The 20,422-nt window shown below is 48.3% G+C and overlaps 1 protein-coding gene across 1 annotated transcript in view; it reads left to right on the forward strand.

The window, feature by feature from the left end:
• The first annotated feature begins 12,461 nt into the window (after window positions 1-12,461).
• The window catches only part of LOC142572398 (putative chitinase 10), a 64,167-nt gene continuing 56,206 nt past the window's right edge, over window positions 12,462-20,422 (forward strand). Inside the window, exons 1-4 of the mRNA XM_075681486.1 lie at window positions 12,462-12,569; window positions 16,082-16,189; window positions 18,359-18,649; window positions 19,326-19,579. Coding sequence (XP_075537601.1) covers window positions 16,087-16,189; window positions 18,359-18,649; window positions 19,326-19,579 — 648 coding nt within the window. The 5' untranslated portion in view covers window positions 12,462-12,569; window positions 16,082-16,086. The remainder of the gene's footprint in view (window positions 12,570-16,081; window positions 16,190-18,358; window positions 18,650-19,325; window positions 19,580-20,422) is intronic.

The following is a 20,422-nucleotide window of genomic DNA, read 5'->3' on the forward strand; positions in this document are numbered from 1 at the left end:
TGGCAGCGGCTGCGTATGACGTGGCTGAGCGCGGCCGCATACAGGTAGAAAAGCGATGTGCGGTGGGCACAGAGTCAAGGCGAGCCGAGGACTGATGGCTTCATCCGCGCTGTGTTCTCGTCGCTCAATTCGTGCTGAAGCGAGAGGCGGCACGCGCAACCATACGCTCGCCGCTGCTGCCGCTCTTCGTCACACCAGAGTGTCCGCGGTCACTGAGTGGGGTCTGTTAATGTTTGCCTGTGCGCGCGTGACGGCACGCTCGGTAATTTAGTTAGTAAACAAATGTTTACAGGTTTATATTGCCAAGAAAACTACTATCCTAATATTTGTTATCGCAATGGATTTTTCGCCTTTCTGCCGAAGCGGCGACATTTTTTTTTGTATCTAATAATCAAGAGATCCCGTTGCACTCTTTGACTTTGGGACCCTGTTCCTTATATTATCTGTGTGTAACGAATAATTGTGTCTCGAAGCAACTATAAAATTTAATATTGAAGGTCAAGCGTAGTCACGCCGCAGCAGTGTTGTCAACCTGCGAAGCAAGTTTTCCTCTGAATTAGGTAAAGAAATTCCCTAAATTTCCCTAGATCTTTGTAATATACACTCGTTCAGTTTCTCAATGTGGACGTTCTGAAATATACCTTTTTGTTATGCTGTAGGAGTGAAAACTTGGAGTTTTAATTTATATCCAAGCTTGTTTTATAAATTTAGGTAATGATGTCGCTACACACGGGAGGAAATGACACTGCAGTGCAAGCCACGCTAAAAATAGTGTTTTCTTGCTAACAAAACATCCACCCGCTGTGTGTGTGACCTTACTGTGTGTTCTAATTTATCCTTTTAGATTTGTCCTGTTGCTCTTCCTTTCCTCTTTCCTCCCCTCCTTCCTATCTTCCACTTCTGTGTTTCTGTGACCTCCTTCCTGGAGAGTAGGCAAGCATTGCGCCCCTTCCGGTGGCAGTTGCCAGCCTGCTCTTCGCTTTCCCTTTCCTGTGAAATGTAAATATGTTTTTGAAAACAAATAATAATAATAATAATAATAATAATAATAATAATAATAATAATAATAATAATAATAATAATAATAATAATAATAATAATAATAATAATAATAATAATAATAATAATAATCCAATCGCTTGAAACTACATTCACAGAAGACGCCAGCAAGTTTATGTTCACTCTACGTGAATAACAAATTTGAACAACAACTGAATGCCCAGATAATACGGAATCTTATTTAAAATGTAAGGTAGCTGGCACCGGACTACACCCGATTACAGAACGTTGCAACGCCAAAACAGTGCGCTCCTTCACTACACCAATACAAAGTACGTGCAATAAATTTTTCTTACATGCTTTGTGATGTAGTGACGTAGCAGAACCCCATTTGCGCGCTTACAAGTCATTTGCAGCGAAGCACGCAGATAAGCGTCCATTTTTTTTTATCTTACTCCTATGTCAAAACTCACCCTAACAGGTGATTACTGGGAGTTTGCAATGTGAGTCTGTTGCTCTGCCTATAGACGGTAAACTTGATTGCATATGCGGCTACGCAGTGCCCCGGCCGCCTAGTCGTGCTCAGTGCTGAGTATACATGCGTCCGCTTAATGCCGAGATTTGCAGGTCCTGCTTTGCTTGTCATTGCAGCATACATTTGTTTTGCCAGTTACCGATAAACATTTAATTTAAAGGGGACATCCACAGCTTGCCGATTACTCGACAAGAAGCGTTCAGTGCACCGCAGCGCGACCAGCGAGTCATGCTTCGCATGCTATACTGCGAAGGTAACTTGGGCTGACTGAAATCAAAACGCGCCTCCACGTCGGCATTTCCGCGTAGAAATCGCTGCGGTGTCGCAGCCAGTGGTTTTTCAAGACTCCGAGATTTTCTTCCCATGTCCTTGCACAAGTTTTCCCTAAGTTTGGAAACTTTTTCCTAAACGAGGCCTGTAATTCCTAAATCTAGGGAAACTTCCCTAGGGTTGGCGGCACTGCGCTACAAACAGCGAGAGTGCACGCGGTGAAAGCATTCCTCTTCAATTTTCGAGCCGGCATCTGTGGCTATAGGAAAACGCCATCACGCTGCGGACGTTTACGGCTTCGAAGGGAGACAATTTCACAAACGCGTACCACGCCCGCGCTGCCAATAAACGTCTTCTCTCGCTTTTATAACTGCCTTAGCCCGCAGCTGTTTCACAGTTTCCACGGCGTAACTCATACGACATATCTCCTTCCCGTCTATACAGGCTTGAACACGCCTATGCGTCAGCTGCACCCTCTTCTGAGTTCTGACGAAAATCTGGAGGCAGCGTCGACAGCGTTTCCGCTAATTTATCTGTCTCATTACTGCCAGTATGGATTAAGATCATGTTTTAAGTGGAGAGCAGCCTGCCCCGAATGTACTCACCTGTAAGTCGCCTCATCTCTAAACGTTTAGTCTACCGCTTGCGTGCGGCAAATAGAAAGTCGTCCACTTCGAACGACGGTGTGAAGGATTCCACATATCGAAATGTATTGTTTGCATACAAGACAAAAAAAAAAACCGCGTGCTGTTGAAATTACTCTCCGAAAAAAAGAAATGAAGTACTTGCGGAACGCGAAAGCGAACCTCCGAGGTTTATTTTCCTGATTTCTTACGCTGCGCCTCCACTGTTGTTATACAAGGAGACAGAAGATATAACAAAAAACATTTATGATAGCGTACATAGGCACTGCATCTTCATCTAGCATAATAATAGCAACACAGGCATATTCATCCGCTGTCGACGGCATTACACGCTGCCTTTTATTTACGTTAGCAACTGTACTTCGAAGGACGTAGACACGGAAGTGGTACTTATTGCTTCAATAATTACGCTTAACTCTTCTGCAACTGACGCTAAATCCACAAGAAAAGGTGCTCACGTGAGCGACGGTATGACAGCATTTTGCTTCGCGACACATTTCCTTCAAGTGGAAATGAGCGGTCGAAGATGCACGTATCTCACGCTGTATACGCGCTATGCTGTCGCCTCCGTTTAACAGATCGTATGGCAAGCACTCATGCGAAGTGGGTTACGAATTCATTAGTCGCTTTATATATTAAATACTCGAATGAGTTGCGCCACGTAAGCGGCGTGTTATGGCTTAAACGATATGGTTAAAGTACGATGAAGGTTTTTTCAAGACGTCATTTTGATGCATGATAACATGAAAAGAAGGCAATCTGAGTAGCAGTTGGCGACAAGTGCATGGAACATAAGGCCACAGCATGTAGATAACATGGCTTTACAAGAGCAATTGAACTACTTTGAATTTTTCTTTTTGCAGTAGCGTAATGGACATACTCACACAATGGACATACATTGCTATAGCTCTACATAGCTGGTTGAAGACATCGGATGCAGTGTCACATATATTATAGTTTGTTTTCTTTTTGAAAACACCTTCCGACAATCCCGCGTGGTTGTGGATTTCTTTGGAACATGAGAAAGCTGAATGTTCTGTGGTGGCACTGCGTCCTCGTCTGGACGTTGAATGCCTCTTCATTCATTACACAGCGTGTAGACGCCGTGATTTGCGTTCTCGATGAAGGGAAGTTCTAACATCCGGCAACAAATCTCGTCAACTGAAGGTGTTCTCTGCACGTGTGTCGTGCACACGTTGCCAATTAAAGCACGCAATCCTGTTGCACGCATGTCTGCTGGAGCGAAACAACCATCAAGGGAAACACGTGGAGGAGGAACAAACTCTTGTAACCCGAGCAAGTCTGGCTGGCTTTCCCGCGACATCGGTAGCACCGCCTATAAGATATCGCGCATATCACGCCGTCTTCGTTAACCATGTCACACACACACACATACCCCCCCCCCCCCCCCCAAAAAAAAAATAAGGAAAGATGAAGGGGAAAAAGAAGAGTAGGCGGAGTGATGCAGCAGAGGCTGCTACTTCTATTCTCGGGGAGTGGTGCCAAGCCTGTGAACGCACGTTTCCTCTTCAAATGGTTACGACGAGCTTTGACAACTCAATGTATTATCAAACGCGGGGGCTTGCTGAATAGTCGGGCAGTATATCAGAAAGGCTTTCGTGCGAAAATCTGTGCATATAAAGGACGGGAACGATGCCGCGTTCAACGTGAAACAGATTGCTTGAGCACCGAGCGTTATTACGAAGATGGAGGTACTCGCTTATTTACAGCACTGAGGGTAACCGCGAGCCTTTTATTCGGAAGAGTCGCTGTCATGGCACGTGCATAGAGTAAATGTGAGTGTCTGCCTCGCCCCATATCTCCTGCGTGCATGCACTGTTACCAAATTTGCAGCTCGAATTGTTTACTGCAGCAGTTATGAAGCACTCCTTACTCAGTTAGTGCATGTCATTACTCATTGTACAATTCCAAGGAGAAACTGCACACCCAGAAACACAAGGGCCAGAAGCATGTGCAAAATTTACTACTTCGAAGGGGCTGCTGGCTAGAGCTGCACCGCAGAATTGCTTAGGAGCATGAATGCAATACAAAAAATAAAAATAAAATAAAAGTATAGTTGCTTGGCGCTGATTTTGTCCGCTTTATGTCCGTACCTGCAGGGAAAGTAACCTCGTGCGACGACCTCGCTCTCTTACAGCGAAGCTGTTAGCCTCTAGTTGGTCGGGATTTTTTTCATTTTTTTCATTTTTTTCAGGGGAAGTAACCTAACAACGGATTTCAGTGTCGTTGCGGCTGCGCTGTGGGTAGGCCCCCTATGCGCAGGTCTGCCGGAGAGCAGATTGAGCGCGAACAACGGTAGAGTGAAAAGAAACTGCAGGACGATCAGCAGCGGCACGCTGCCAAACTAGAGCAAGTTCTTGAGCAAGGGGCTGAACGTCTAACGTCGTTTAACGTCAGTCGGGGTGGCGGTACTTGCCTAACTTTGGTTGTGACTGTCTAAGGTCGACATTGGCTTCGCTGTACATCCAGTTTCAAAAAGTGGAATGGTGGCCGATTTTTTTTTTACTGATCGTCAAGAAAAAGCGCTGCACAGCCCTTCATCCTGGTCATTTTGTAAAGCAGAAACCCGAAGAAGCTTTCTGATTCTGGACGCTGATGGCTGATTATCTGTCGTTACTGAATATTGTTTTAAGGAAACACAGAACAAGCGGAGGCACCTAAAGGACAGGAAACAAGCGACGTGGGGCGCCCAAGCGGTTGTCACGCCGCTCTCCTATTTTCTTCATCGTCGCCATTCGTACTAGATTTTAAATTGAACGAACGTACACACCCATTTGTTCAATTGTATGTTTTCGTAAGCACCATCTTGCCCAGCAATCGATCTTTTGTTACAGCCATGATGTTGCGTAGGCGAAGTTCTGAATGTTCTTGGCGGCTTATCAGTGCACACCCTTTGCCTTCTTCTAATGCCTTGTAAATGTGTGGCATGAACTCTGGATAAACAAAACTCGCTATCAGTTAAACGAAATTTTCTACTAAACGAAATAACTGTAGTACGAATTTTAGTTGGGCCACTCATAGGAAAAATTACAATGCCCTTTAATTAAAGGACCATGACTTAGGCAAGGAGATTGTACACTTCCTTTATTTGATTATAGAAACTATATATCGTACTATGGAATTCGCATTCGCGGTTGTTACGTTCATTTAAGCTCAAGCCCTTAAGATATGTCTTGGCTTACCACGCAGCGCATCAACGGCTGAAACCATTGCCCTTGCGCAGGATTACCCAATCACGACGCACATTACTGTTGGGACAATGCGTATTCATCTCAGGCATTATGCTAGGACCCCTTCGCACCACTTGGCGAGCCTCCTGCTGCAAGGCCCTGCTCGACATTTAGCGGTATTGTCAGTGCAAATCGTGCATCGTTTACTTCATGGTACGCACCTGCGACCAAGCCAGCATTTCCTCCGTGGTGTTTGAGTCGTCCACAAGTACATATAATGATTCCAGGACTGCAGAAGAAGACAGATCTACCGGCCCCTGCTCTAAAACAGCTGAGCTTTTGCATGAAAACTACAGCAACCACGTGCTGGATCAACAACCACGTACCGATGGATCGACTACGTCGTGCAGTTCTGGTGGTGCCGTGGTTATACCAACGCGAGGAATGACATTGCGGTTCAAGACATCGCATGTCATGACCTCAACGGCGGCAGAACTAACGGCCCTGCGTCGAGCACTGGAATTCATTGATTCTGAAAGACCTAGAAAATGGCCTGTGTTCTGTGATTCAAAACCGGCATTACAGTGCACGCAGTCAGTTCTGCGACACGGATGCCATCGCCAATTGACATACGAAATCGCGAAACTTTACCATCACGTCCAACAAAAAGGTCACGAGGTCGTCTTTCAATGGGTACCTGGCCATTGTGGAATCAGTGGCAATGATTCCACCGATAACGCTGCTCGCACAGCACATCAAGAGGAGCACAGCGTTCCAATTCCGCTTTCGAGGACAGATGTCGCAAGGCAGCTTCGAAACCTGGCACGCAGTCTCACACTGACCAAGTGGAACTCGCCAAACTTACGACTTACACGACTGCATCGATTAAACCCATCTCTGCAACTCCGACCTCCACTCGGACTTCCTCGACGTGAAGCTGCGCTCCTCTGTCGCCTTTGGTTAGGAGTTGCCTTCACAAAGGCATACTCTACATTAATTGGAGTGACTGACAGTGCAGCATGCGAGGTCTGTGGCACCGAAGAAAACATCGACCACCTGCTGTGCCACTGTCCACGATACGCCCCAGAGAGACAAGAACTTGCCAAAGCTTTCCAAAATCTGGACAATCGGCCGCTTTCTGTGCAGGTGCTGCTGCAACACCGCCCCCATCGCCGGTCGGCCCATAAAGTGGTGAAGGCGCTTTTGTGCTTCCTAAGAACGACAGGCTTGTGCGACCATCTGTGACTATTAATGCAATTTCTGTAAGACCACGCACGTCAGCGAACTCACCACAATTTCCTTCTTTCCTTCCTTTCTCTCTCTCCATATTATCTTTGTTTTCCCCCTTTCCCATTCCCACGGTGTAGGGTAGCCAACCGGACGTTATTCTGGTTAACCTCCTTGCTTCTACTTATCTCTTTCCCTCCCTCCTAAGTTCTTTTGCTTCTAAGGGAGAGCGTAAACTTTATTTTCAAATCAGTAAGATTCGAGTCCGGCGTCTTTTTAGTGAGTCTGGGGACCCGCCGCCGACGCGGTTCCGAGACCTTATCTCGAAGCGGCTTCCTCGCCTCGCTGGACGGCCCAGAGTTGTGCTGTCAAGTTCGAGCTGAGTAGTGTGGTCTTCCAGGGCCAGCGGAGGCTGGTGGTAGAAAAGACGGAGGGGTCGGCCCTTCCCGACTTGTTTGATAAGTCCCGACACTCAAACCTCGCCACACGATCCGCATTTGTTTGTAGTGTACATGTCTGGATACATGGCGTGCATGAGTCTGGGGTTTCTGTAAGAATCCACTTGTAATTGTCTGAAGTATACTGCTTGCGTGCTGTCTAACATGGCTTGAGGGAATGGGTATACACGTCGTTGTAACTGGTAGTGTGTCGTGATGTCGTGGAACCTGGTCATACGATCCTCCCACGCCCAGGACGTTTGCAGTACCCTTCCAGGGTTCTTCCTCCGATGATGCTCGGTGAGTGAGGCCTCGAGCAACGTGGTGAGCCACTTCGTTGGGGTGCTCAATGCAGTGTGTGCCGGGATCCATAGCAGATGCCTTCGGTTATCGAAGACGGCCTTTCCCTGGTGTATGGGATGCCACTGGAGTATGTATACGCCTCTTTCGAGATGCACCCATTTGCAAAATTGCGAATTGCTGTTTGCGAATTGCAGATCACATATGTAGCTTTGGTTTGTATGAGAGCCAGTGCTATGGCCCCTCGCTTCCTCTGCCGCTTCGGCATGTGCCGTGTTCACGGTGACGCTCTCGGTGACGCTCGCTAGTAACTGTCGCCACGAAACTCTTCCTGTCTCTATAACGGGCTGTGTAGATTAAAACCGCCTCCTTGTTGTTGGAGTAACATTGGTTCATGTGTTGTGCCCTGGCTTTGCGCCACCCCGTGTGGTGTTGGGGGTGCATGTTGCGAGGCAGGGGATACGTATAGTTGCTCGCGTATGGTTCTTGGAATTTATACTTTGATGCCGTGCTGCGTGTGGTATGTGATGCCGAGCTTTTCGAGCACGTGTCTGCCCGGGCGGGTTTTGGATAGGCGCTCGTGTTGGGACAATTGTTGCGCCTCCACAAGTTCCTGGAGCGTATTGTGTAAGCCTAGTTCTAAGAGCTTGGTGGTGCTGACTCCGGGCGCTAGTCCCAGCGCACATTTGTGCGCCTTGCGTATGGGGGCGCCGAGTTTGTTGCTTTCCGCAACCGTCCAGTTGTGAAATGTTGCCGTGTATTTGAGAAATGACGATGGCTTGTATGCGTCGTATGAGGCTGCCTTCGCGCATGCCCGCGTGTTTTTTGGTGATGCGTTGAATGAGCGGCATCGTTCTGGTGGCCTTTGCCGTTATCTTGCCAAGTGCTTCGCCATTGCATTGCCGCCTTTGTGTTCTACCATTATTCCTAGTAGCCGGATCTACCATTGGGATGGGTAGGCCGTCCGATGCCGTTAATTGGATCTCTTCCTTTTCCGGGGGTGGGGTGGTGGGGGTGTAGCCTTTAGGTGGGCGCCCCTTTCTGACTGTTCTATATAGCAGCAGTTCGGATTTTTCGGCCGACCAGAGAGAGAAGAGAGAGAGAGAAGGGAAGACGGAAAGGCAGGGAGGTTAACCAGACTGAGTCCAGTTTGCTACCCTACACGTGGGGAGGGGAATGGGGAGTGAAAGAGGGAGAGAGAGAGAACTTAGGTGTAGGATGTCTATAGTCGGGCACTCAAGTCTGTTGCCCTCAGGTAGCGACAAAGTGCTCGAACTGCTTTCTGGGCCCATGAGCTGTGAGGCCAGGCTCCCAAGATCTTCGCTTCCGTAAATGGCCTGTCATCCAGTCTATTCAAGGCACACTGGAGAGTCGCACGTTGATTATCGAAGCGAGAGCAGTGGCACAGAAGGTGACTGATGGTCTCTTCACACTTGCACTTAGCGCACATTGGTGAATCCGCCATTCCAATACGATAGCTGTAGGAGTTGGTGAATGCTACTCCTACCCACAGCCGACACAGCAGTGTTGCGTCACGTCGTGGAAGGTTCGCTGGTAATATAAGGTTCAGTGATGGGTCGAGGCTGTGTAAACGACACTTAGAGTTCTGTGGTGTATGCCAGCAACCTAACGTGATTGTACGAGCGAGACTGCGAAGCTCTCTTGCAGCGTCGACTCTGGATAAAGGTATAAGGAGTGTCGGTGAGCCAGCCTGGGCACGTCGGGCAGCGTCATCGGCGAGGTGATTACCAACGATGCCACAATGTCCCGGCAGCCACTGAAATATGATATCATGTCCTCTTTCAGATGCACAATGGCAGGTTTCGTTGATTTGTGACACCAGCTGTTCATAATTGCCACGTCGTAAACTTCGCAAGCTCTGGAGGGCTGCTTTCGAGTCACAAAATATTGCCCATTTGTTGGGCGGGGCTTTTTGAATGTATTCGACAGCAGCGCGAAGGGCGGCCAGTTCAGAACCTGTAGATGTCGTTACATGGGAAGTCTTAAACTTGATGACGACCGATTGAGATGGTAGAACAACGGCGCCTGTAGAATTTTCCGAGACGGAACCATCCGTGTAAACATGAATCCGGTTAGCGTATGAAGAATGCAGAAGTTCCAATGTGATCTGCTTGAGAGCCGCGGTGGTCAGTCTAGCTTTCTTCACTATTCCTGGAACAGCAAGGTACACTGGAGGCTTCTTCAAGCACCACATAGGGGATGGCGTTCTGGTTGCGGGTGAGTGCCTCAAAGACAAAGAGTGCCGGTGAGCCGCAACTGATCTGGAGAACGCTGCCTTGGGTCTTTTCTCAGGCAAGCGAGTGAGATGGTGGTCAGGGACTCTGGATATATGGCGAACACGCACCCGGAGTGCGTCGATATCTATATAGGTCCTTATTGGGTGGTCTCTCGCGGTGGCAATTGTTGCCACGGTTGAAGCATTTCGAGGTAGCCCCAGACATGTTCGTAGGGCTTGGCCTTGAATGCTCTGTAGGACATGGATGCTAGTTTTGCTAGCATTGGATAGCACTGGTGTGCTGTATCGCAAGTAACCTAGGAAGAGCGTCCTGTATAGTTGAAGCATAGATGCCACGGATGTGCCCCACGTTTTACCGGCAAGAAACCTTAATATATGGGAGATAGAAGTAAGCCTCTTCTTCAAGTATGTTATGTGGGAGCTCCATGAAAGGTCTCTGTCTATAATAACGCCTAGGAATCGGTGAGTTTTTGCGTAGGAAATTGGTTGGTGGTCAATAGAAATGGGGTACCAGGTCATGGGCTTGTGGGTAAAGGCGACTAAGGCGCACTTCTCGGTCGAAATGCTGAGGCCTTGCGCACGCAGGTACGATGATGTTAGGGTCACTGCTTTTTGGAGTCGTGCACGCACCTGGAGACGTGTAACTGCCGAGGCCGATATGCATATGTCGTCAGCATATATGGAAAGGTTTACTGTATGTGGTAGAACGTCGGCAAGGCCAAGGATTGCAAGGTTGAACAAAGTGGGGCTAAGAACCCCGCCCTGAGGGACGCCACGGTTAGTGTAATGGTCAGCAGTTCGGCCATCTGCACTGTGCACAAAGAAGGATCTTTTGAATAGATAGCTCCGAATCCACCGAAACATGCGTCCACCAATTCCATTATTTTCCAGGGCATCAAGGATGGCTTCATGCGTTACATTATCATAGGCGCTTTTCACGTCGAGGAATAGTGCAACCGATATACGCTTGTGGTGTTTTTCTTGTTGTACAGACGTGACTAGGTCGATGACGTTGTCAATAGAGGAACGGCCTCTTCTAAAACCAGCCATGGCATCGGGGTATACGTTGTGGCGCTCAAGATACCACTCTAGGCGGGTGAGAATCATTCTTTCCATGACCTTCCCAACACAGCTGGACAGCGCAATGGGTCGGTAGTATGCTAGGTCAAGTGGCGACTTTCCAGGCTTCAGGAGTGGTATCAAGCGGCTGGACTTCCACCGCTCAGGAATGACCAGGCGAGTCCAGTGCCCACGAGGTAGTTTTCCACGCATTGGGTGGCCTGCTGTAGACGTTGCTCGATCACTCCGTCGCTGCCCATTGTCGTCCAGATCGTAATATCATCCGCGTATAGCGTGTGATGCAGTCCTTCGATTTGAAGCAATCGGTCGGGTAACGCCAGCAGGACGAGGTTGAAGATCATCATCCCTGCGGTGTGCCCGAGCTCCCTATGTTCATTTGATCTGACTCTAGTTGTCCCACTCGCAATGCGAGCGGTTCTTCACGTGATGAAGTCTCGGACGTAGTTGTACGTTCGCAGTCCGAGATTTAGCTTGTCTATTTGTCGCAATATGGCATCATGGCGAACGTTATCGAAGTCGCTCTTCAAGTCCAGCCCGAGGATGGCTCTCGTCGAGCGCCTCGGATTGTCTATGATTTGATGTTTTAGTTGCAGAAGGGCGTCTTGCATGGAGAGATGTCTTCTGAACCCAATCATGGTGTGTGGAAATAATTCGTTGTCTTCTAGGTAATCCGTGAGCCTATTGAGAAACGCGTGCTCCATCATCTTGCTTACGCAGGACGTGAGGGAGATGGGGCGCAGGTTCTCCAGCCGCAATTTCTTGCCGGGTTTCGGTATCAGCATGATCTTTGCTTCTTTCCATTGCTGGAGTAGCTTGCCGCGCGCCCAACACTCGTTAATGTATTTTGTGAGTTTCCCGATCGAACCGTTATCGAGATTACGTAGTGTCCTCTTTGATATTCGATCGGGGCCAGGGTCCCACTTCGTGTTGAGTTTGACGAGGACCGGCTTGATTTCGGAAACAGAAAATTTCACGTCTAGGGTGGCGTTGCTTTCTACCGAGTAGTCCGGATATATTTGCGGTGGCGTTTGAAATATGTAAAGGCGTTCAGCATGCCTGTAGGAATTGTTGTTCCGTTCCCCCGTAACCGTGTATGATTTTATATATGCCTTGCATGTGTGTGGTGTTGATGTTGGCGGGTCAATCAGGTGTCGGAGTATCTGCCACGTACAACGCGTGGTGAGTTGACCATCCATCTCCGCGCATTTCTCTTCCCATTGTTTTTGTTGCAGTTTAAACGGGTGCTTTTCTATTTCTTTGTTGAGCTGCGCTATCCGTTTACGCAATCTCCTTTGTTGTTTCCATCGCTGGTGCAGGTGGGTTTTGGCTTCCCACGTGTACAGCAATCGGCAGTCCATTGTCTCGAGCCCAGCTGTCGACGGGATCGTTAGCTTCACGCGCTCGATATCCCACCGTAGTTGGTCGGTTCATTGTTCTGTGTCTTTGATATCTTCCACTTGTTGTTTGTCACGATGTTTGCGTAACTGATTCCAGTTTTTGATCTTCATTTGACGACCAGCATTGTGCTCCTGCGTGCCGTCTTCTGCTTCTATGGAAATAATGTAGTTATCGCTTCCCAAGTCTTGCATGGTGTTTGTCCAAGTGACTTTGCATGTGTTGCACGTAAAAGTAAGGTCCAGCGTCGTGTAAGTGCTGACGCTGTTGCCCTGCCTTGTTGGTGCCGCGGGGTCGGTGACCAGCTCGAGTCTGGCGTATTGCGCTGTTGCCCATAGATGCGTGCCTTTGGGGTGATCGCGCTTGCAACCGCACGCCGTGTGCACCGCGTTAAAGTCGCCCCCACTAATGAACAGCTGTTGCCCCTGGGCGATGTCGATTGCCTGTTTGACGAGGACCTGGAAGCGGTGCTAGCGGCATCTGCGACTGCTGTAGACGTTGAATATGAAGATGCTTCGGCGTGTCTTGCGTGGTGGAATTAGTTCTGCGAGGACGTTTTCAATGTCTCCGATTTTGGGGTCGTGTTCGATAGTTGTGTGCGCTTGCTTGACCAACGTGGTGACGCTTGGTTTCTCTGCCTTGCCTGTTATAGACAGGTACCCCGCGAGTTTGGCGGGACCGTTCGTTTCTTGCAGTGTGATGACGTTTTGGTGTTCGGGGATCGCTTTCAGGTATTGTTGTAAGTGCGCTCGTTTGTTTCGGTAACTTATGCAGTTCCACTGCTATATCGGTTGATGTTGTTTCGATGGGTGTCGGGCATGTTTATATGTTACATGTGTTGCGCCGCTTCCCTATGCGACGGTACGATCGTGCTGTTCGCGGCTTCTAATCTGGACAGTCTGAGGCGAACGCTTTCCAAGCTCCGCTTGATGGTACGCGTGATGGACGCGATGATGGTTTCCTCGAGATCGCTTAAGCGATTCTCGAGTGCATCTATTCGTATGTCGCTTATTGCTGCGCACGTGCGCTTGGGTCGTGTTGCCTCTGTAAGGGTGGGAGTGGGTCTCCGTTTAATATCGGGGAATTCAACCTCGTCGTCCTCTTTGGTTTCCTCTTCTGTTCCCTGCGTGGCCTGTGTGGCCTGTGTGGGAGTGGGTCTGCGTTTAGTGTCAGGGCATACGACCTCCTCTATGGGTTCTTCTTGAGTTTCCTGCATAGCCTCTGTATGGGTACCGTTTTCCCGGCATGCTGAAGTTGTTGTATGAGGTCGTCTATGGCGCGAATCTTTGTCTGCATGTGTTATTCTATTTGCTTTTGCAGCGCTTGTATCTCCCGTGTTAATTTTGTTATCTCAGTCTCTGTTTTAGCAGGTGTATTGTCGCCAGCCTTCGCGGTTGGTGCTCGTTTTCCCGTGACCGCATCTGCCCGGTTCACCTTCTCGGTGGTCTCGGTGTCTCTCGTTAGGGTCCTTCTGGGGGTGCGGCTGCGAGACCGGCATTGCTGCTGCTGCTGCCGGGGCTCTGGGGTGTGGCTCCGGGACCGAGAGCGGCCTCGGCTGCGGGTCCGGGATCTCGAGCGGGGCTTGCAGGCGGGGCTCGTGGATTTGGGGGCCGCCTCTGCCTCCTCGGTATCCCTATGTCGTTCCCATTGCCTCTTTGTCACGACCTAGGGTGTCTTGTATCTTGCGCGGCAGTTGCGATCCGCCGTCATGTATGTTCCTCCGCACAACTTGCAACCGGGGGAGCACTGGGGGTCGGGGCCTAAGGACGTCACAACCATGGCACACTTTATTCTGAGGATTGGTGCATACGTCCATGTGGTGACCGAGTCTCCCGCAGCAGTGACACATGTCGATTTGCGTGCAATGCAAGGCGCAGCGAAGGAGGGCACCGCCGTACCTGACGTAAGACTGCACTCGCGTTCTTTCAAAGGCCACTATGACCGTCTTGGTATTACTGCGCCGTTTGGGTGCCAGGTCATGAGGGTTGCGTGCGTGAACGATGCTGGTGTGAATGGACTTGGCGTCTTCCTCCAACGGATTCCCCTGATGATTCCCTTCACCGTGTAGTCGAGGGCCTTCTCGTAGGCACTGACCTTGTGGCGACGATCACCGATGGTGATGGCTTCTAATTGTCTGTACTTAGCGGCGTGAGTAGCGTGGGGTGTGTAGCGTGGGGTCCTTCGCTGCCTGTTAGGTAGTATATTACTTAAGAAGGTTCGAAGCAGTCGAGCCAATTTATTGCTTAATGCCACTGAGTCACTATAAATGTCATGTACGCTCTACGAGGTTAATGATGTCAGTTTATTAGGTAGAGCACTTGGTTTAGCGTCGCGATGCAAACATTGCAAAGCAACCGCCCAAAGGCGACTTGAACGAAAGACGACAATCGACTTGTCCGAGTGGTAAATTGTACCAATGAAAAGGGCAGGGGTAAAATGAAGCAGAAGAAGAAATGGCTTAGCTGACGGCGGTCACGTCAACGTTACATTGTTGAACCAGGTGCGAGAAGATCGAATTTCAAATTCTGCAACATCGTCCAGCCTTACTTGAGGCACTTCTCAAGAAGTTTATGTGTGCGAAATCCTCATTGCGAGGAAAAGACACAGAAATATGTAGCAAAAAGTAAGAGTAGAGAGGAGAGGGGCTTGCTGTGATCGCTTAAGCTTCCAGAGCAATTCAGCTGCTTCTGATAAATGATGTACATAAGAGAGGGCAGTATGAACAACGGCATATAAAAATAATGAAACGGGAAAGAAAATCTGGAGGACACTTAGGCTTCGCCTTTCCAAGTGAAACGCGATAGCATTCAAAGATCTCTGACTACTTCTTACGCTTCGCGGCAACTGCAGCTTAAGTAACCATAATATTTACCGGGAAACACTGGCGGCGAAGGCTATGCACGAAGGCGAGCTTTCTGGTAGAAACACAGCCTTTTGCGTGGGCCGCGCATGCGCGGGGGCGTGCGCCATCTGGATGGTGTTGCAAGGAACCGGCCACGTCGCTTTTTTAATTGTACAAACGCTGGAAAGGGGGTCTTGTTTGAGGTTCCGCCTAACAGAATTATTTTTTTTTCATATATTCAAATTACAATCTGACCTCAGCATATCTGTAGGTTGTGTGTGATTGGTGCTTTACCATTTTCCTGAAGCATTTCATTTTGAGAGATTCAATTAGTTCTGTAACGTCTCTGTGTTACATGGAGGGCCTATGTGGTTGGGTATGCATGGTTCGGAATGAGTTTTCGCTCACAAGACCACGAAGAAGACGACACGGAGCCCCTAACCACCTCAACGCTTTCGCATTAACAAAGAAGTTCACACCTTTTGATGGCAATGGCTGCTCCTTGTCACAAATAAGACCGTTTTTACAAGACTTGCGCTCGTCATCAGAATTTGTACTCCCACGAAAGTTGACAGTTATGGAGCGCTCGTTTCATTTTGCTACGCTAACAGAGAAACGTGCACAAAGTCAAACGCCAGTACTCCATCTTTTCTTTGCCATTGTGAAACTGCGCGCTTAGTTGTTTCTTGCCCGGAAGTTCTATTTTTTCGGTGATTGCAGAATGATATATGCTTTTAGTGTACCCGTCGCACCCTCAATCTTTTAACATTCACGCTGAATAAGACAGCACAATAAGCTCTTCTGGAATCGCAACCGCTTCGATAACGCGTAACTTGTTCAAGATAATTGCGCATGTGGTTCCGCTAAAATATCCTCAGTAAACTGCTGCATTTCCCACTTGCAGGTGACATGTGGTCGCTGGCGCTGGTATGGTCTGCGCTGGTGGCAGCAGCAGCATTCGCTGTTCCCAACATGAGAATTTATGTGGAGGCTACCCGAACGACTTGGAAAGGTATAGCCGTTACATGGTCAGGAAAATCGCAAGAAATTTTGCGCTTTGTGCCATTAAGTCGTAATAAGGTTGCTGACGTCACTGAATTTTCAGCGTACATTCGGGAATCAGGCGCGAGGAGATAGACGCACGTAGAGAAGGATTGACAGGATGACACACTTGTATTTTCTGCCTTTCTAGTCCATTGTCTTTCCACCCCATGCGTATTTCCGTGCCCCTGACATCAGGATTACGTGAACAATTTCAGACCGTAATTTTGCGCATGTGGGCTTGCATATGGCCAGTAAGCGTCTACAGAAGTTGCCGGCCATAGTTATTTTTTAATCTTTGAGTAAAGGTATAACCACTAACAAGACCTACCGCTTGTGCTCAGTGCGTAACGACGGTGTTCTGATACTGAGCACAATGTCGCCGATCATCTGCGGATGCAGAGGACGTATTTCTGTAGGGGTAAAATTCAAACAGGCTCAGGTACTTATAAATGTGTGCACGTTAAAGAGAACCGCATATTGTCAATATTAATCCGGAGATCTCCACTACGGCTTACCTCACAACCAAATCTGCTGTTTCGGAATTGTAAATTCCAGAAGCTTAATTCCTTACGATTACTAAAAATTAATTAATAGCTTTGGCCGCAAGCTGTCAAAATCTGCGAGGTCAAGTGGTGTCCGTACAGGAATCTCAGCGGGGCGTTGACATCGGTGTCTCGTACTCCCGTTTACTGACACATATCAAGTGACTGGTCATGGCAGTGAAGATAGCCTACATATATAACATTACGGAAACGTAACCTAGTAGCCTAGCCCAGCTTGATTAATTTTGTCATCCTCTTACGCAAGTATAAATTAAAGGTTAGTTGACACTCAGCATATTTGGCCTTGTGGTTAGAAAATGGAAATTGTACGGAGCTCAAGCTAAGGCCCTCTGCGCTATAAAAGGTGCGTTAAATGTTCGCGAAAGGTTCGTTAAAAGTGCATCACAGTTCCCCAGTGGCAATTTCGGAGCATTAATTGTAAAAAGAGGCGCTTTCTAGGTTGCTGGTCTGGAGAAACAATCGCAGCCCGTCGAGGGAAGGAAGGAAAAAGTGGAGAAGGAAAGGCAGGGAGGTTAACCAGTTTAGCTCAGCCGGTTTGATACCCTACACATGGGAGCGGTATGGGTGGGATGGAAGATGGGAAGGAGAGAGAGAGAGAGCACATAGCACAGCACACACATCGTCAGTTACAGTACGTCACTCATGCGTGGTACGTGACATCACTGTCACAGCCGCTTGTCCAAGCCCGTCTCTTTCAAAAGCCGAAGTAGTCCCTTGGTTGCCTTCAGCTGCCATGCCTTCTGTCGGCGATATGTGAAAATCGTTTCAACTGGCAATGGTCTATTGTGACGGTGCCACGGAACGGACGCTAGGGACTGCCTCTGAACATTATATTCATATTCACATGGCCCCGACGGCGTCCTATGAGCTACAGGAAGAACATTGCTGCTTATCGCGACGTCAACGTCCGGAGGAGTCGACGAGCGACAGGCTCTGGCAGCGCTAGCATGGCAGACGCCGTTAGTAACGTCCGTTCCGTGTTTAAACGCCGCGAAGGAAGTCATTGCTCCTTGCGCATTTGTAGCAACAGGATATCTACTCTAAGGAACGGGATGACAGAATTTATGAGAAGGTTATGGGCTTTTGGAACAGTTTCGAGCTGTTGGATCGAATTTACCCGGAATATAGCAGTATAGGAGTGTAACGCGGATGGAATTGTTATTCTGCGAGCTTCTTAAAGTATGCCATGTTTATTTATATATTTCCTTGAGGGCATAAGTTGTGTGTTGGAAATTTGTGCAGCGCGTTTAGAAACACACAATTATTGTTGTTGCCATGAAGTTCTCTCTTACTTTATATGCCTTGCTTGGCTACGCCACTACTCGTGCGTGAACCAGCATGGCAGCGCTCAATTGCACCTTCAATGAACGATGCCTACACGTCTGTTACGTTAAGAGAAACAACCGGCGGATTGTGCTCTCGGAAAGAAAAGTGCAGACTCTTTCCATGTCAGCGCTGTGCACGATTGTTTCAAGGTACTTCGCCTCTTTCCAGTGTAACAAAAATTCTCTTTCCATAATTGGAAATAAGCTCCAGTGCATTGTATATATCGGGACTCTCTTCCTTCCCGCCAGGTGGCGCAGGTGAGCTTCGGAATATGACGGCTTATGAGGATTACTACCACAGGAATAGGGAGTTCTACCTTGACATTTATGATGACGACAAGCGCCAAGCACGCTCTAAGCAACGTGCGCCTCTGGTGTGCTTCGTGCGGTACGACGGCTTCATGAATTCGGGCGTGATGCGCTTCGATCTCCACGGCATTCCCGTCAAGAAGTGCACTCACGTCGTCTACTCTTACCTGGAGACGGACAACAGGACCGGAGAGTTCCTGTATCGCAAAATGGGCCCGCTTTCTCAGGCAGGTGCGCCACTTTCCGGCGTGGTCTTTAGGTATGCGATTTTGGAGACACTTAGTAACCCGAAGGCGGTAGCTGTCGCATCATCAATTGTGCGCAAAGTTCGTGTGTTTGTGTGCGTTCAACATCATCTGTGTACATGTGAGAAATCGTTTGGGCTAAATTGTATTTCGGTTGCTTATCGACCTAAATATTGCATGTATGGGATCGCCCTCCCCTCCCCCTAAATTTCTGTGTACCTGGATGCCACCTGTACAGCCTCCTCCCCTACTGCCCGCCCGGTTTCCGGTCACATGCTTCTGCCCCCCCCCCCCTCTCTCAAAAAAAGAAAGAAAGCATGCCTGGCTACACAACTGGGCGTATGACTAGAACGTTGAGGCTCGATTCTCATTAAAAAAATATGTAAGCTCCAGCCGTTTCTCCAATGTGGCTCAGTCCGCAGATAGCCCGGGGGAATGAAGTGAAACGTTTGGAAGGAGTCGAGTATAGTAAAGAAATTACACCGGATCTAATGGACAGTTTTCAGCCGAGTCTCGGGTAGATTTCGGACATTGCCAATCAAGCCACTAAGAATTCCAAGAGGTGCAAGACCGACCTCATAAACATTTGGTGGTTTTATATAGTGTATAATTTGCTATTCGCATGCATTTGCGGATAACATTGTTTTTTTTTCTGCTTGCAGATATAGAGAAAGATGTAGCCTTACTAAAGAGACGTCAGCCAAAGCTTAAGGTTCTCTACAGCTACGGTGGTGGAGCACACACGAATAGCATGCTCAACCGACTGAGCACGAAAAACGACGAGGAAAAGTTCTTCAGGACACTCGATTCACTTGTAGAGCCCGGAAAATTTGACGGCGTGAACTTGCACTTGGAAGGACCGGGACCACCAATATGCAACAAAGAGAGCTTCAACAAGATTCTCAACTTTATCAAGGTGACCGATGCACCCGGCTTTTCCGTTTTCCCCCACGAAATCCTCAAGGGCGCAAAACGCGAAAACATTGTCGTTACCTGTTTGTCCGCAGCGGCAACGCCGAGTGATCAATACTTACGGCATACTCCTAGCGCGTTGCGGAAGCGGTGGTAATTTCTCGAGAAGTGCTGAAAACAATGGCGAATCGGTTGTGCTCAAGGGCACTTTAAAGCGAAACACCGTATTAGTTTAGACCACGGTGGTAGTTCAGACTAATGAGGTAGCCTTTCAATACTGTATTTCATTAAGTTCGCGACGATAGGATTTTGAAGGTTTAGACGTTCAACTCTTTCTTTCTTTAAATTTCGGGCCAAAACGTCAGGCGCCTTTACGTCAGTGGAACGTCATGAATTTCAATATCTTTTCTTGTATTACGCACTCTCTGGAAGAATATAAGTTCTAGAAACTTGTAAGGTTCAGTCTCTGGCTCCTTGGGAATACAGTGCTGTACAGGTTTATAGGTGAAAAAAATTGATTAGTCATGACCAGGCACCGTAAAAATTCCTGACGTCAAGGCGAGCTGGGGCGAGAACTTGAAAGCGCCATCAAAACCCATCTTTCGTTATTACTAAATTCACGGCTTACGAAGCCTATTGTCAAGGATAGTGTGGCTTTTAAGGTATTGCAGTAGAGTAACTTACTAACACGGCTGAAATATTTTTTTCTGTCTATCGTCTCTTTAATGCGATGTTTGTTTCCGTTTAACTCACTCAAAGAAAACAAGAACAGGAGATAAACCAGAGCACAATGGCATTGTATAAGCTGATTTTCCAACACGGCGTGTCTGCAAGCCCGAAATATTTA

This window comes from Dermacentor variabilis, chromosome 2 (genome assembly GCF_050947875.1).
Source record: "Dermacentor variabilis isolate Ectoservices chromosome 2, ASM5094787v1, whole genome shotgun sequence".
Classification (NCBI taxonomy): domain Eukaryota; kingdom Metazoa; phylum Arthropoda; class Arachnida; order Ixodida; family Ixodidae; genus Dermacentor; species Dermacentor variabilis.